Source organism: Daphnia magna, linkage group LG1, assembly GCF_020631705.1.
Source record: "Daphnia magna isolate NIES linkage group LG1, ASM2063170v1.1, whole genome shotgun sequence".
In the NCBI taxonomy this organism is placed as follows: Eukaryota; Metazoa; Arthropoda; class Branchiopoda; order Diplostraca; family Daphniidae; genus Daphnia; species Daphnia magna.
In genome coordinates, this window is record NC_059182.1 from 4,000,299 (window position 1) to 4,018,064 (window position 17,766).

Below are 17,766 nucleotides of genomic sequence, written 5' to 3' on the forward strand. Positions count from 1 at the left end.
AGTAGTTGACTCTTTCCTTGAATAGCTGATCGTCCGCGTGAAAGTAAACGCCAACTGGACCAAAAATCGCTAGAGCGAACGTCGCAATGGGTTTCGTTATTGCTATCAGTAAGTGCCTCCCTACCCCCACATAAAAATATAATCAAAAGTAAATAAAGGAAAAGTAAAACTGCGTCAAGAGCTCCATTATCGGGAATATGGACTCGTATAAATGTTTACCTGCCCTGGCCGTTGTTTACATTAACCGTCCGGCTATGATGTTGCAATACTCCTCAGCAGGTTGGAGTCTATTCCATTACAATGTGGCAAGTCATCCTCACGAAAGTCAACAGAAAAAAATGATTTGATAATCCACAACTGACACACCGTTGAACAAACTAAACGCAGGAAAACAAGTCCGTAGTTTAAGGGAACGATATACCTTCGGTTATCAACCGTGCTGTCAAGTTATGTAAATAAAATTCTAAAAGAACTTGGTGATATCATCGCAACGTTCGCCGCCGCAGCCTTTAGCCGACATGGTTTTTATCAGTCAAACGATTTAGCACGGCCATTTCTAAGGAAACGTTAGACTAAATAAGATCTTCCTTTCTTCACCTTAAAAACAAAGTGTACTAAGGTGTTTTAGTTTTACCTGTTGGACTAGTCGTGGAGGACGTAAAACTCCAACTAAACACACAAGAAGAAGCACAGCGTGAACCATGTCGCGTGATTTGGACGTTATCAAGATATTGGCTTTAGGCCGTCCTTTTGCCATAGGAATGCTTTACAATTACGTTGACGACACCACCGTACCTAGTAAGAAAACACACTATTTGTAACTAATGCAAGTGTAATAATGTGCTTACTCAAATGTTCGGTACCTTCAGATCTTCGGATATGGGATCCAGACCTCGTGTCCCGTTTGGCCGTAGTCGACGAGAATGTGAAATCAACTGCCAAAGTTCACTTAAAAGTACCCGAGCAAATAGATGAAGACGATGGCAATGTTGATGGAGAAGAAGAACAGATGTTGCTCACCGATTTGGGAATGGACGATCACACGGCTATGAGCGTGACAGCCGGACTATTGCGTTCATCTCTCAAAGGAGCTTGGCAATACACGGCTGACTGGATCGACCAGACAGAGGGATTATTAAATCACGGAGTTCAAGTGGCAGTTCACTGTCGTTCTACCATCAAGAAAGTGTCCGTCGATCCGCAACTGGAAATCATCTGCAGACGTAAGAAATTAGTCGACAGTCAGGCAACGCATGTCGTTATAGCCATCACTTACGGACGAGAGGCCTTTTGCGTATTTCCACAGGAACACGCCGAAAGTCAGAAAAACGAGCAAAATAGCCACGAAACGATCATGGAAAAAACAAGAAATTACGCATATTTGTTTCAAAACCGGCTGATGAACGATTGCGAAACATTGGAGCCGAATCGAGACGAGGAAGGTGACGAAGAAGACGGACGTTACGGGCCCATTCCAAAGGATTACAAATGCCTTGTCTACAGTGATGCAATGGCAGTCAAAGGTGGCAAAAACTGGACATTGAAGCCTGTCGCAGAGCAGTACGAATCCTGCAGGAGGATACTGAAAACAGAAAAGGCCATTCCGCTGAAAGTATGGCTGTATCCTTTGCACAAATTGATTCCTGCCGCGTGGGGAAAGATACCGACAGATTTTCTAGACGTCTCACGCGGAATTTGATGTTTCGTTGCCATCTGGCGTTGGGCCGTTTCCAGCGAATTCGTTCCGAAGTAAAGGTGTTAATTCATCAACTGGACAGATTGGCTGATCGCCAGTGCATCCCATTGACCATCAGCAAAAGAATTAAAGACTTTAATAAGTTGACGATCGAATTCGTCTCCGTTTTTATCGAGACATTGAGAGGGTGGACACTCGGCATCCGCCGTGGAACAGCTGAAGAAGAAAAACTGGCTGAAGTTATAGATGCATTAGAAACTCGATCGCCGTTTGGTACTAAGAAGCTGAAACATTGGCTCGATCATCACGGCAAAGAAATCACGACTTTAGAAAGGCTGGCTCACTTACCCAGCGTATTGTTTACTCCCGACAGGGCACGGTTACTAGAAGACCTCAAAACTGGAAGTGACGGGCTGGTTGCTGTTGTTCTTCTTTTGCCCAGTCTGGGGGAAAAGTTGGGCGATTTGATTGGTGAGATGCGTCGTTTTATTGACGTTTTTAAGGAAAGCTCATTATTAAGCACGATGGCATGGCCAGAAGAGAACAGTGGCCAAATCTCGCAATCGGCTAAATTAACCCACCGTCAATTGTTCGCTGCTGGCCAAGAGTTTTCCGACTGGGTGAGAGACAACAACCGCGATGCCGTTGGAGTCCGCTACATCATATTTTATGGAGACGGATTGCCCTGAACCAACATTTCCCTCAACATTACTGTACCAGTGGAGCGGGGAACGAGTTAATGGAATCCATTTCACCATCCCAAAGGCTCCTGAAGAAGTAACTGTCGTAAAGAATCGTCGTGGAGTGATTGTGTTGAGTTGGCCGAATGACGACACGATAGGACTAATTAACTATCTAATCCAGTATCGCACAGTGGATGGGCAAGAAGAGCATTGGAATTCCGTCCGGAAGTCTTCAAACACAATCGAAATTGATTACCTTCAATCAGGTGAGACTTACCTGTTCAGAGTGGCGGCAGAGACACGAGGAGGGAGGAGCCCTTTCAGCCCTGTCAGCTGCGAAGTAACAATAGATCCAGTTTGTCAGCCACCAACTGGATTGCAAGCTGAGGAGGTGACTGACACGAGCATTTCTGTCTCGTGGCATCATCAACCTTACTTGGACAATGATGACGAAGATGGCTACTTGTATACTGAGGAAGGCGAATATAACGACTACGACGAGGACGAAGGCGAATATGACGTCTACCATGACAACAGTAATCAAGAAATCATCATTACCTCTTTCTCTGTCGAATGCTGGAAGGGCGATAGCCGTCACGAATCGACATTCATTCAACGAACTACGACGAACAAGAGCATCGTATTAGAGCCGCTAGATCCAGGTGCGACTTACTACGTTCAAGTTAGGGTTGAATGCAAAAACACCAGTGGCTCTTCTTTCTATAGTCCGGCGTCAGAGATTTTGCAAACTTGTACACTGCAAGAGGCAGAGCGAGCAGCGATCATCGTCCGTCGTACCAGCAAAAAATGTTCTGTTTTGCCTGAAATCAACGTTTACAAATTGCCGTTGAAAGAACGTAGCAACGCACAAATTCAAGGAGTCGGCCATTACGTTTTCGGTGAGCCGAGTTATCTTGCACTGGCAGGTAAACGTCGACGAAGAACCATCTTGGTACTGGGTGCCACCGGATCAGGTAAGAGTACGCTCATCAACGCCATGGCGAATTACGTACTTGGCGTCGAGTGGGAAGATGATTTCCGCTTCAAGTTGATCAACGAACCAGCAGACAAATCGCAGGCTCACAGTCAGACGAATAAGGTAACTACCTACGATTTTTACGAGATGAAGGGCTTCCGTTTGGACTATTCGCTGACCATCGTCGATACTCCGGGATTCGGTGACACAGGCGGAATCGAAAGAGACAAGAAAATTATGCAGCAAATACAAGACTATTTCAAATGTCCTCACGGGATTCAGCAATTAGAGGCCGTTTGTTTCGTTGTCCAGGCGTCCCTGCCCAGATTGACGGCTAAACCCAGCAATACATTTTTGATTCGATCTTGTCCATTTTCGGACAAGACATTAAAGATAACATCCGGCTGATGGTGACATTTGCTGACAATGATTTGCCAACCATTCTGGACGCTGTCAATGATGCCGGCATTCCCTTATCCAAAGATCCAACCACCGGGCTGATCCTCCATCACAAATTCAATAGTTCCATTTTTTTCGCATCTAATCAAGACGAAATTCAGACAAACGAATTCAACCAGACTTACTTCGAGATGGCCGTCGAAGGTTTCGACAATTTCTTTGACGATTTAAGTCGCATGGAGGCCAAGTCATTGACACTAACTCGCGAAGTACTTGAAGAACGAAGGCGATTGGAAGCTCTGGTCGATGGCCTTCAACTCCTCACCCAAATCAAATTGGCACGGATCGACGAGTTTGAAAAAATTAAGAAAATGCTCGAAGAAAATCAACAACAAATGGATGAAAACAAGAATTTTGATTTTGAAGTTGAATTTCTCGTTCCAAAGTCGACAGACATCAGCGGGACGGGCCACTTTACCACCAACTGCCAAAAGTGTACCACAACGTGCCATTATCCTTGCTCGCAAGCCAGTGACACCGATAAACATCGTTGCTCCGTCATGGGCCCAAATGGAATCTGCAGAATCTGCAAGTGTCCGTGGAACGTTCATGTCAATCAGAAGTACAGGTACGAAATGGTGACGGAGAAAGTGCAGCGTTCGTCAGACGCCATTCGCAAGCAATACCAAGGAGCCAAAGCCGAAGCACTGACTAATCAAGAATTATTGGCTGAAATTCAGACGGAGATTGATCAATATGAAGAGCAGCTGATGGAGCTGGTGCAGGCTAATTCTCCTTGTATACAGCGCTTGGACGAGATCGCTCTAAAGCCTCACACGCTCTCCACACCGGCTTATATTGACCTGATGATTGAAACTGAGAAACGAGAGAATCGTTTTGGATGCCAGCAGAGAATCAATACTCTACAAAGACTTCACCAACAAGCCGAGATGATGATCAAACTGGTGAACGACCACCAAATTCTTAAAACGTAGCTTCCGACACCACAGTCCATGCTGTTGAAAGCTGATTCTGTCAACAGTTGGTTCTCACCGCCATCTGCAATTCGATTTTGCAACTAAAAGTTAAGAATAATTTGGGCTATACGCCACTGGACTTTGGAACTCTCCGGTTTGACATGTCAGTATTAAAAAAACGAATTTCTTTGCTATTTGCCCGTCATGAAATAAACGTGGCCTTCACTGTGAGCTAGTCGATTTATCAAATTCGACTTGGCAAAATTGTGTGGTCATTAAATACAAGACTAGCACGCCCTATTACTCATTTGCATTAGAGAAGGTAGGGATGACAAAAATCAAGAAACAAAAAGCTTCTTTTTCGCGCTACTGATGAGATGGGGAAGAAAACTATTTTTTAAACCTTTCTAAGCAAAACAAACATTATTTTTGTTCAAATCTTTTTCCGTGCCCTTTCATTACATTCCTGTGTCTGCAGACCAAATTATGCAAAAAAGGCCAGAAAAAGACAGTAGGGAATGGGCTATCATTTTGTAAAAGGATAGAGGGAAAGGTTTGGCAAAAAAGAAAAAGGTACCTTTCTTCATTAGAGCATGCTAATTATCCGTGCACGAGACAAACTTGGGACGAATTATATAAAATGTTTAAAAGATCAACGCTTTGTATAATGTATTACAATTTTGATTTTTCAATTTCTATGTAGCTATATCTATAATTCATCAAAAGTATGATATAAGTAAGCAGGATAATGTCATAAATAAATAGAAATATTATCGATTAACACTTAAAACTTCCTTCACAAAGTTGACATTAAATTAAAAATTAAAATCTTTTAAAGCTTAAATAATTCCCAGGATTTAATGGCATAAAATGACTTACTCATCAAAGAACGACGTTTGACGGCACCGTAAACTGGCGTGGGCTGCGTAGTTGATGGCTCTTTTTGAATTGACGTAGCATCCGAATATGATTCTCTATTGCCATCTGGTGACTAGAATATCGGCTATCGATTTTCCCTTGCAGGTGTGTTACGTATCGGTGGTGACGTACCACCGGCCAACATCTGCTGTATATTATCTAATATCTCTAGACGCGATAAAACGAGAAATTTGATATCGTTAGAGGATTTTTTTTGGTTTGCATATTTTGCCTTGAATTTTACGGAAATTGAAAAAATTGCCGTAAAAATCATAGCGTTCCAATGTTTAGTTGGAAAATTATTAATTATATAATTTTGTCAAATTTAGGGGGGGGGGGCGTACTACACACTGAACTTGTAGCACATCGTTCCCCTAATAAATCTCACTAAAACCAATCCATATGGCAGTTTTCATGATCCTCTTATCACGAGGAACACGACGGCCCTATTGAAAACGTCCTTAAACATAATTTTGCAGGTTAAATTCATAAAAATCAATGAACCAATCACATTACAAGGGCCATTGTTATAACCCGCTAATTTAAATTTCCTAACAGTACGTTATGATTGGACAATAACTAGCATTTTTTAGGCAAGTTCGAAGCATTTTACTAGATGTGTAAGTTCATATATGTTTCATTACATAATTTTACGTCTGACGTGACTCGAACCAGCAATCACCGGTTTAAGAGGCCGGTGCCTTATCGATTAGGCCACAAAGACTTTTTGCGCCGATATATATTCATTTTGGATTGCATTCAAGCGTCGATTCGTATGACCGCTCTTGTTTTGACCACGATAACAACACAATTATAATTCTTGGTACTCTCTGATTCAACGCCTTTTTAAGTTCAACAATAAAAAAATTAATTGCCTTTGCCATTGCCAGTTATGAAATGAACCTTCACTGTGAGCTAGTCAATTAATCGAAATCGACTTGACCAAACTTTGTGGTTATTAAATGTATGACTAACACGTCCTTGTTACTCATTTACAATTCATTAATAGAATTCATTTATTCACTCAACCTGTGACATCAGAGAACTGCAGTACTACATCGATTTTCATTTTTTGCATTTAATGGTGAAAATACAGATCAACGGATGTTAAGGTGATTGCGTTCGGTTCTATGGCTTGGACTTGGAGGGAGTTTAAAAGTCTTGGGCCATAAGCGATTTCATCTTGTAATCAAAATTCGATTCGTATTAGGCTTTCATTTATACTGTTACCTTTTCGGGAATCACTCGCCATTTTCGCTTGCCTAATGCGTGGTCAAAGCCGATACATTTACAAGACCAGGAATGACTTGCCGGATCGACTTCAAATCGCCCTTATACTCTTCATTGTTTCCAACATGACGAAAAATTTCTTAAAATTTTCATGACTCATGTACCAGAACAATTCGTCAAAACTAAATTCGTCATTTCCCTGTTTCGCAATGGAACAATAGAGAACTGAGATGTTGAATTTGCTGTAGGCGATGCCGTCCGATGCGGATGTCGTAGGGAAATTGGCAGAAAGACAAGCACCGACGACGGGAGGATCGGCGTTGTCTGCAAATGTCACCAATAATCGAAGGTTCTCTTTCACGTCGTTACCAAAGATGGACAGCACGGAGTCAATGATGTAACGTTGGGTGGCCGTCAGTCGACTATCACCCGAAGCGGCCACAAAACAAGCGGCGTGAATTCCATCGATTGGAATTTCTTGTTGAGTTAGAAAACGGTGGATTTTGGCCGTTATTTCCTTGTCCTTTTCTACTCCACCTGTATCTCCATAACCAGGGTTATCGATGATGGTGATGGAATACGGAATGGTCATTCCTTCTTGATGGTGGAGAGTGTAGGCCGTTACAGAACTCGTTTGACTGTGCGCCTGGATCCTGGCCACGATTTCGTCTTCGCGGACGCACTTGAAACGAAACGGATCGTTCCATTGGACTTCCAAGATGTAATTAATCATGCCATGGATTAGGGTGCTTTTGCCAGATCCAGTCGCACCCATCAAAATGATACATTTGTGGTTCTTCGGATTGGGCGACCGCATAGGGTCGCCGGGACGGCAAATGTCGAACCATTTGAAGTCGTTGTCATTTGATTTTTCTATCGCATTCAGCAAATAAATATTTGGCGGTCCCCTTCTTATTAGTTTGCTGTACAAACTGCCTTCGTCAATGTAAACCTCAGCAATTCTTCGATTTTCATGAAGCTCCGTGTTTCTTTGGGACGTCCGCCTGTAATTTTGGTCCTCGTTAGGATCGACTTCCCCAACTTCGTCGACTTTGCCATTACCTCTGCCATCTACGATTTCATCGCTCCTTTCCTGATGTCGAGTCCTCCACACTTTTTCAGAAGGAGATATTGCATGTGTTTTGGTGCAACGCTTGTTAGTACAACTCCTTGGCTTGCTGATTCTTGAATTTTGTGCCCTGCTTCTACAGTCGTTGAAATTCTTCTTAAATTGAGCGTCCACGAGTGTCCATAACTCTTTTGCTTTTGCATCACCCAAGTTGAGTTGGCCAATCTGTAAACTTAGCCGCTTTGCCTCGGATCTGACTACGATCTGGTCATTCAGGCTGACGGCCGTTGCTGCCGACTGATGCGATTGCTGCATCGACGACTTTGTTTTCGTTGAGTCTGTTGCTGCAAATCTGGTATCTACATCGAAGTTGTCCTTCATTTTGGCTGTGGGATTTTCAGCAAAATGGGTATTCGGGTTGATACACTCAGAAGCCTTGTCCGTCTTCAATTCTTGATTTTGATTTGAAACAACGGTCGGAGTCAAAGGAGGAGGCAAAGAAGAAGAAACAGAAAAACTTCTGGCAAGCAATCGGGGCTCTTTCAAGTATCCGACTGGATTATCCACTGAGATAACCATCCGCCATTCATTAGAAAAGTCTACAGTTACTACAGCTGCATCGTTCAACGTCGGAGAGTAAAATCCTATGTGGTAGCTCATGCCATTCATTGAACCCCGGCCTCTGGCCAGTTTTGCCACGTTTGCGAATTCGCTTATCGCAGTACGAACGCATCCGATTTGCTCCTTCTCGTACGAGAAAATCGGCAAAACAGGCAGCAAAGCAGTCGGAGCTCGTTGACCAACAAATTTCTCTAGGTCATTCACGATGGGGAGATGTTTGTATTCAATGTTCAAGACGAACAGTTTGGCGATTTTGCAATAAGTCTTCGTCGTTTGAGCTACGATTTCTTTCCTATCCAGCAGAACTAAATCAGTGTCTTTCAAAAGCCAACAAATTTCTCGGATATTCTTTCGCATATAGGCAAACAAGTCGATTATTTCCTTGAGCCAATCTGAAATGTACATCATTTCTTCTAAAGCCCTTTCTTCGGGTAACATCTCAAATGTCTTGTAGGCTTCCTCGATTTTATCCCAAACACGGGGCAGCAAATCATTGAAGTACCAAATAAATTTTTCGAGCAAAGGAAAACGTTGAAGAGAAGGATCGATAAAAATGTCCCGCATTTCTTTAATTATCCATTTTCTGGTGACTTGACGATGCTCTTTCTCCAGTGCGACATCATCCTTTCTCTCTGACCACAGTTTGGCTTCGATATGAGCAGCAGACATATTTCGCAGAAGAAATTCCAAAGGTTTCCACTTCTGTCGATTGTTGTCCGTATTCAGCAGATTTTGCAAGTAGAGATTGAATGAGTTAAAATCCATTTTAATCTTTTCACCAGATTCGATACTACTCAAAACCGTACAGGAGATTTGGTCCAGTTCGACTGGCAATTCCAGTAGATTGAACGATTTCAGAATTGTCACATCCAAATATTCTTTAGCCGCCAAGTAAATACTCACTTCAGCGCTTTCCTTTGTTTCTTGCGACAAATCTAACACTTTGCGCATTGAACAAATCACCTCCGCACCGTAGACGACCTCATCAATGACATGCGTTGCTCCCGCGGCAGAACTTCTAAGCTGATAGTCGTCTATTTTCGATCTTAGAAAATGCAAATCCAGAGTTTCGGTTCTCTGCACTGCTCGAAACAAAAGAGTGACTTGCGCATGTCGTTCATCACCATCCATCGTGTTTGTATTGAGGTAATCGGCGAACCAAAGTTGGTGATCGGGCACAGACCCTCGCTTCATATTCTCAAGTAGATGAGAGTTGATACCCAGCAAATGACGTTTGGATTTTTCAGGTTGCTGGTAGATGAACAAGCCCTTCGGTTTTCCCGCAGTTTCCGAAATCGTTTTGAGTTCATTCGGCACGTCGATCCCACCTGGAACGCATCCATTACAGCAATCGTAATAAAGGTATAACGTCCAACCGAAACAACTTGTATACTAGTCTACAACCGAAATTGCAATAGACTTCACATTCTATGTTTTAAAAGTTTGTGGTTATTACTTGGCACAATGACGTCGGTGAGGTAGTTGTAGAGATCTCCAACCTGCGCATCACGACCCAGGGCTGATATTCGAATGAGTCCAGCCATTGGTAGGCTTTTAATTAGACTGAAACGTAATAGTCCAAATGGAATATATAACAAATGGACAACTAACTGCAGCGGCTTACCTGTTTTTCACCTTTAAAATTATAATTTTCTGCAATAACAATGAAAATTTTTCAAACAGCTGGTGGTCCCTATTATGCAGAGCAACACCGAAACTGTGAGACATGGAACTGAGCCAACGATAAAACCGTTCGTAAAGCATTAAAGGACGGCAGTCGCTATCGGTTAATCCTTCTTCCATCTTGACACGTAGAAAATGTATTTACACTTGTTACGACTTGTTATCATCCAAGGTTATACCTTAATTACCTGACGTTTGTTCAGCCTGGGCTCCGGTATCAGCTTGAAATTTTGAACAACACGGCATGATAAGCCGTTTGCTTGTCCGAACGTTTTTTACGTTCAAATGCCCTTTAAGATTCTTCTATACTTTCATTTTCTTCCCTTTTTTTTTTTTATTCTCTTTTATAATTCTTTATTCACTTATGCCATTAAATCAAAGAACTGTTGTACACAGTTTTTCATTTTCAGCATCTAATGGTGAAAATACAGATTAACGGATGTCAAGATGATTGCGTTCGGTCAGATGGCTTTGAGGGAGTTTAAAAGTCTTGTGCCATACGCGATTGGATGAACATAAACTGATCCTCATCTTGGGGTGCATCTTCTTGAGGCTCAGAGCGAGGGGCAGATTCATCAGTGGAAGCAGCATCCACCACAGTGTCATCAGCCGGTGCTTGGGATTCATCAGCGGTTTGTTTAACGTCTTGTTGGGCCTCGGCCGTTGGCTGGGCGATGCTTACGGCGGCGGGAGATTCAACTTTAGCTCGGATTGCGATAGCCTTGGCTTTTCTTTGTTGGATCAACACGGAGCTAAGGAAACTCGATAGGAAATCAAAATTGGAGTTTGCGTTGCTATTTTGGTTGATGTTGGTGTTTCCCGTCGGTTTGCATTGGCTCGTCACGATGCACACGGCCAAAACAAGAGCGGAAAGAGCGACCTGGTAAATGATTCACATCAAACCGTTACTAACATCCGATTTTCAATATAAATCATTTAGATAGCATAGTAGATATGCAAGTAAATTAAAAACAGAAATGCTATATACATTTGTATTGTACTTACAATGATCCTCATAGTGATTGATTGAAATGGAAAAGAGCTGGAAATGCTTTGAAAGTCAAACTGGAAACTTGTGGTGACTTTGATGACTTTTAGTGCGTCTTTATATACAAGTGGCGTACAGACAGTGCACCTTTGAATCAAAGTGGTTGTGGAATGAGCTTCTAATTATTTCGCAAAACTTCACCATTTGGAAGGGTCCTTTGTTTAATCAGTGCACTTGGGTTCCTTCGTATCATCTTTGCTTTCTAAAAGAAAAACTTTGAAATGACGATGTGGCAAGCCGGAAAACAGCCAAAACCCTGCTGGAAAACATACGGAAATAATCAATTGCCGGCATAATGAGGAAAATAAATCAAAAAAGAACAGTAGAACTCAAACGAACTTGCAGATACTAACCTAGTTTTAATTGCAAGGCCGTGTATTTTTAGTTGCTGTGGTGTTCAGTTTGCGGTTTTAACTTCCCGTCATCACAAGGTTTCAGTTAATATGTAGTGGTTCCTCATGAATTTCAGCCAATTAATTGGGTGGACAAGCGCGTAGTTAATCTGGCCAGATTAACGATAAATTAAAAAAGATAAAAATAAAAGTCTCTCTCCGAGGACCTTGAAAATGGGAAATGAATATCGGAAGAAACAGTTTTAGTATAAAAGTATTTCGTCTGTCAGTGTAAATTCAGCACACTCGTTGTTCTCACCCTCCTGCACCACAACTTCAGCGAATAAACATGCATTTAACGGTAACTAAAAAATGATTAAAAAATTAATAGCAACGTCCTAGAACAAATAGTGAGCAATTTTCCATTAATTCTATAGGCATCAGTTATCATCACATTAGTTAGCATGGCCTCAACCATTAATGCTAGTTCGTCCAATGGTCGCAATGAAATCTAACCGACCATTGATGAATCGTCCATCATCAGAGACGTTGATCAACAACAACAACAACGAAAATGACAATTTGCTATTCAGCTCACTATTTTCTGAACTGATTGCCAACGCAGAACCCAGAACAAGATCCGTGTGAGATTGCCGATGACGACGATTCTTGTTTCTGGAAAATGATGGAAGTTGATGCTCTCGTGAAATCTCAAGGGCCGGCCCAAGAAACAGAAGACAAAGTTGTGGCTGATGATGAGACGCCAAGCCTCGAAAAAGCGTCGGATAATTCTAAAAGCCTTCGATTCCGCCCTGTTTTTGGCTCTGCTAATTATAATCTCAACTCTAACAACAACGGAAACTCCAAGTTCGACTTCAGCTCTCTTTACGCATCCCTGCAGCAGTTTTTAAGGAACAAGAATAAGAAACTTATTGCCAAAGACACGATCATAAAACAAGAATGATAAAGTTCTGGTAGTCATGGCAACTATCAAATGGGACAATCGACAACGGCGATACGATGTTTTCGGTTTTCTTGGTTAGGAATATTTCAATGCATATTATGCATGTATAAATTGCTCTAGCAATGCAGTCGATTAACAACACTATACACCAGGTTTTTGTAATGGACTGGATTGTGTTAAAATATTGTGAAATGGATAGAAATACAGTTAAATTCTATAAATTCCAATGTCAGACTAAGATTTAGCATAACATTGAATTACCTTTTAGGAAAAATAAAACACTTTGCAGTAAAGACATAAAAGAACTCGAGATAGGAGCTTTAAATCCCACTATTGTGAGATATATAGCACTTAAGGAGACAGCTGGGAGACAGCATCAAAAGCAATGCATGCAAAATGAAACTCGAGTTTCTAAATACCTTTCCTTATGAGCATCTTGGCATCCTTTAAATCAAGACGGACCACTGGGTTGCGACGTAGTGTGTCTGCAAACAGCGTGCAACTTCTACCTTCTCTACAAAACCATTGCAAGCGGAGAAATGACAAGAACAATAGAAAAGGGATGGAATATTCTCTGTTATATCCTGAAGGCTTGTCGATGTTGTTGTTTGCATTAGAATACGCCTAGTGCGATATGATGAAAGCAAGAAGCTTAGGTCTTTTTCGGACAACCGACATGGGTAAGAAAACTATTTCGAATCCTTTCCATACAGAAAAACACGAACATTCTTTGGTTCAGATGTTTCTTTCCGTGCCATTCCTCTGTATTTACTTTGTCTTCTCAGAATTTAATGGCAGCAGCTACAAGTCGGTAGGCTTCAATCGTTTTTTAAAATTCATTTAGAAAAAAGAATCACTTAAACAAAGCGCACCCACAAATACCTTTTTTTTTTTTTCTCCATAACAATCGGTTTGTTAAGACAAAGAAATGATTTGAACTGTAATTTTATTTTGAGATGCACAAATAACATAAACTTAAACCTTCCGTGTTTCGCTTTATTTTTTCTCTTATGGTAATCAGTTGTCGCTTTCCTCTGTTATTCCAAATCAAAGGAAATCAAAAAAATCTCTTAAAAAAACCAAGTTTACTCTCTTTGTCATGATTGTAGACTGGCGGAGGCAGTGAAGTTTGCTCGTTATTGTACGCTTGACCATAATTTGACGTGGCAGCCGAATAGGATACTCTTTCGGTATTCGATGACTTGAGTGTGAAATCTTGGTTTGGCCTTGCCACTGTGCTACGTATCGGTTGAGACGTACCACTGGCCAACATGCGCTGTATATCATCTATTGTCTCTAGACGTGTCAGGTAGCCAGGTGCCTGTTCCTCCATAACCCGACTCTTCATCAAACTCAGGTAATCGGATGGGCTGAGTACGTTTGACCGTAGAGCTGTCGATTCAAGTAAATCGACGTTCTTAGCCACCTGTTCGAGCAGACTCAACACTTTGCCTCTAGCCATTTGCAAATCATCCGAGGAAGCGTTCAAGATTTTTTCAGCGGTCATCTTGCCATCGTAATTCAATTCGTATTGGGCTTTCACATCTTGCAAAGTCTTAGATACCTTCTCGGGAAACGTGCCCCATTCCCGTTCTTCCACGTAGTGATCAGATGGCGGACATTTGCAGGCCTTTTTTTCACAAATCCTTTTTTCTTTGTGGAGAGAGCTTTTTTTTGTTACTCGCCTCTCGCAGGTTTTTCGGCATTTTTCGCAGTTATAAGCAAATAATCCCTTTTCACAGTTAAACTTCCTAGGGCGCATAACAGTCTGTTCAACCGTAAAATTCTTGGTGGCCTCCATGTTATGGCCACACGTTTTCATTTTCCTCTGGAAAATTTCAATGTTTTCGATGTTGATTAGACACACTTCCATTTCTTGTTCGATGTCTTTCAGCGACTGTTCCAGTTGCCGGCGGCTGTGAATGACTTCCCTTGTGGACGTGAGATCTCTGCCCTTCATTCTTTCCAACATGTAAAAAAATTTCTTAAAATTTTCATGACCCATGTCCCAGAATAACTGATCAAAACTTAATTCGTCATCTCCCTGTTCCGCATTGGAACAATAAAGAACAGAGCTGTTGAATTTGCTGTAGGCGATGCCGTCTGATGCGGATGTTGTAGGGAAATTGGCAGAAAGACAAGCGCCGACGACGGGAGGATCGGCGTTGTCTGCGAATGTTACCAACAGCCGAAGGTTATCCTTCATGTCTTTACCAAAGATGGATAGCACAGAGTCGATGATGTAGCGTTGGGTGGCCGTCAGTCGACTATCACCCGAAGCGGCCACAAAACAAGCGGCGTGAATTTCATCGATTGGAATTTCTTGTTGAGTCAGGAAGCTGTGGATGGCAGCCGAGATTTCCTTGTCCCTTTTAACTCCTCCTGTGTTTCCATAACCAGGGGTATCGATGATGGTGATGGAATACGGAATGGTCATTCCTTCTTGATGGTGGAGAGTGTAGGCCGTTACAGAACTCGTTTGGCTGTGCGCCTGGTTCCTGGCCGCGTTTTCGTCTTCGCGGACGCACTTGAAACGAAACGGATCATTCCATTGAACTCCTAAAATGTAGTTGATCATGCCGTTCATTAGAGTGCTTTTTCCCGATCCAGTGGTACCCATCAAAATAATGATTTTGTGATTCTTTGGATTGCACAACCGCATAGGGTCGCCGGGACGGCAGATGTCGAACCAATTGATTTTTTCGCTATTTGATTTTTCCGTCGCGTTAAGCAAGTATACGTTCGGCGATCCATTTCTGATTAATTTGCTATACGAGCTGCTCTCGTCAGCATAAATTTCCGCAATTCTTCGATTGTCATGAGACTTTATGTTTCTATAAGTCGTATAATCTTGATCTGCGTCAAAATCTTCTGCCCCACCGACCTTGTCAGGTCGTGTTACATTTCAGTTTTTTGCTTCTACCATCGTTAAAACTCTTCTGATGTGGAGAATCAGCGGGTGTGAATGGCTTTCTTGCATTTGTATCGTGCAAATTAATCTGCTCTAAACTTAAAATTGTCTCGTACGGCGCAGATCTTATTCCAGTCTGTGGGATGTGAATGGATTTCGGCTGCTCTGTTACGTTTGCACCGTACAATTTAACCTGGGCAGTAGGTGAATTTTGCTCACTTTTTTGGGGTTCGATTTGGTTTTTCGAGGTGATACTCGTTTCAACAGAATCCTTCGTCGACGATTTGATTTTTGTTGATCCTGTTTTCTCTCGACTGCAATCTCCATCACTGCTTTCTACGTCGAATAACAACGAATCAATATTTTGTTCAGGGTCCAGTAATTCAGCTTTGCGATTTCCAGCAGAATGTGTGTTGGAGTGCTCACCATCCTTGACCGATTTTAGCTGTTGATTTTGATTTGAAGCATCAGTTGGGGTCAAAGGAGGAGGCAAAGAAGCAAAAACTGAAAAACTGCTCGAAAGAAATTGTTGCTGATCTTTCTTTTTGCAGTATTCGACCGGATTCTCCACCAACTCCAACAACCGTGGTGGTTGGTAAGAATAGTCCACAGTCCCAACAGTTGCATCGTTCAACTTCGAGTCAAGTCCTATGAAATAGCTAGTGTATATATACCCTGCCCATATTGACAGCTTTGCCTCGTTTGCGAATTCGCTTAGCGCAGCACAAACAGATTGAAGTCGTTCTTTCTCGCAAGAGAAAATCGTCAAAACGGGCAGCAGAGCAGTCGAGGTTTCTTGACTGAGTAGTTTCTCCATGTCATTTATAAGAGGGTCGTGTTTGTATTCAACATTTAAGATGAACAGTTTAGCCATTTTGCAATCCTTGGACGTCATTTGATCTTTGATTTCTTCCGAATTCAGTAGTGCAAAATCAATGCCACTCAGAAGCCAGCCAATTTCTTGAATATTCTTTCTCCGATTGGCAAACCAGTCGATTATTTTATTCAAGCAATCTGAAATGAATAGCATCTTCTCCAAAGCCTTTTCGGGTGGAAGTGTCTCACAAGTCTTGTAGGTTTCTTCTACCTTCTTCCAAAAGTGATGGGTCACCAAATGTTGGAAATGGCCAACATGCTTTTCGAGTAGAGGGAAACGTTTAAGCAGCGGATTGTTAGAAATTTCATGGATGTACTTCATCATCCATTCCTTAGTGACTTGATGCCGCTCTTTTTCTAAATCAATTTTAGTCTTCCTCTCTGACCACAGTTGAGCTTCGATTTTAATAGCCGGTATGCTTCGAATAAGAAAGTCAATGGGTTTCCATTTCTCCTCCGTATTCAGAAGGCGCTGCAAGTAGCGATTCAATGAGTCAAAATTGGCGTTGTACTTTTTCCCAGGTTCCAGACTACTCAAACACGTAAGGGAGACTTGGTCCAATTCGACTGGCAATTCTGCAGTAGACGATTTCCTAATTGTCTCATCTAAATACGTTTTGGCCGCCAAGTACATACTGACTTCGGTGGCCTCCTTTGTTTCTTGCGACGAATCAAATGCTTGGCGCATAGAACAAATCACCTCCGCGCCGTAGACTACCTGATCAATTACATGCGCTGCGCCCACCTCAACACTTTTTAGCTGATAGTCATCGATTTTGGATCGTAGGAAATCTGGATCTAGGGCTTCCGTTCGTCGGACAACTCGAAACAAGAGAGTGACTTGAGCGTGCCGTTCGTCGCCATCCATCGAGTTTGTATTAAGGTAATCGGAGAACCAAAGTTGTTGATTGGACGCAGACCATTTGTTGATATTCTGAAGTAGATGAGAGTTGATACCCAGCAAAAGACTTTTAAATTTTTCTGGTTGTTGATAGAAAAACTCGAACGTCGGTATTTCCACAGTTTTCGAAATCGATTTGCGTTCGTTCGGCACGTAAATTGAACCTACATACACACCGACAATTATAATAACGCTAAAAGCTTTAAGAGACAGTCAAACACATCAACTACATACAAAATGGCAATAAACTATACATATTGTAATGCTTAAAGGTTGTGATTACTTGGTACAATGGCGTCGGTGAAGTGGTTGTAGAAATCTCCAACCTTCCCATCACGACCCAGAGCTGATATTCGAATAGGGTCAGCCATTGGTGAAAACAGACTGAAACATGACAATGGTTAAGGATAGATTGTAATAAATGTTCTATTAACTGGATTGCCTTACCTGTTAGTCCTCCGTCAGTATGTCTCGCACTGGCA

At 42.1% G+C, this 17,766-nt stretch overlaps 3 protein-coding genes across 9 annotated transcripts; 2 read left to right on the top strand and 1 right to left on the bottom strand.

Moving 5' to 3' along the window:
* The first annotated feature begins 508 nt into the window (after positions 1–508).
* LOC123469396 lies at positions 509–5,018 on the top strand. The gene is given in 3 exon segments (XM_045168318.1): positions 509–798; positions 870–3,691; positions 3,694–5,018. Coding segments are annotated over 2 exon segments (2,412 nt in total). The 5' UTR covers positions 509–798; positions 870–2,335; the 3' UTR covers positions 4,750–5,018.
* On the top strand, positions 702–2,267 carry LOC116931384 (verrucotoxin subunit beta). The gene is made up of 4 exons (XM_045180944.1): positions 702–798; positions 870–1,612; positions 1,735–2,137; positions 2,200–2,267. Exons 1-4 carry the CDS (start codon positions 702–704, stop codon positions 2,265–2,267), a joined length of 1,311 nt encoding a protein of 436 aa, XP_045036879.1.
* A 1,629-nt stretch (positions 5,019–6,647) lies between the features above and the next one.
* On the bottom strand, positions 6,648–13,392 carry LOC116931388. 7 transcript variants are annotated; one of them, XM_045168339.1, is made up of 7 exons: positions 13,016–13,392; positions 11,654–11,802; positions 11,258–11,559; positions 10,441–11,132; positions 10,194–10,372; positions 10,026–10,132; positions 6,648–9,897 (listed from the first exon to the last, which is right to left on the bottom strand). In XM_045168339.1, exons 5-7 carry the CDS (start codon positions 10,370–10,372, stop codon positions 6,971–6,973), a joined length of 3,213 nt encoding a protein of 1,070 aa, XP_045024274.1. In that variant the 5' UTR covers positions 10,441–11,132; positions 11,258–11,559; positions 11,654–11,802; positions 13,016–13,392; the 3' UTR covers positions 6,648–6,970. The 7 variants fall into 7 exon arrangements, with proteins under 7 accessions (XP_045024274.1, XP_045024276.1, XP_045024278.1 ...); XM_045168341.1 differs by having other exon boundaries at positions 12,858–13,392; XM_045168343.1 differs by lacking the exon at positions 13,016–13,392 and adding an exon at positions 12,231–12,850.
* Between the last annotated feature and the right edge of the window lie 4,374 nt (positions 13,393–17,766).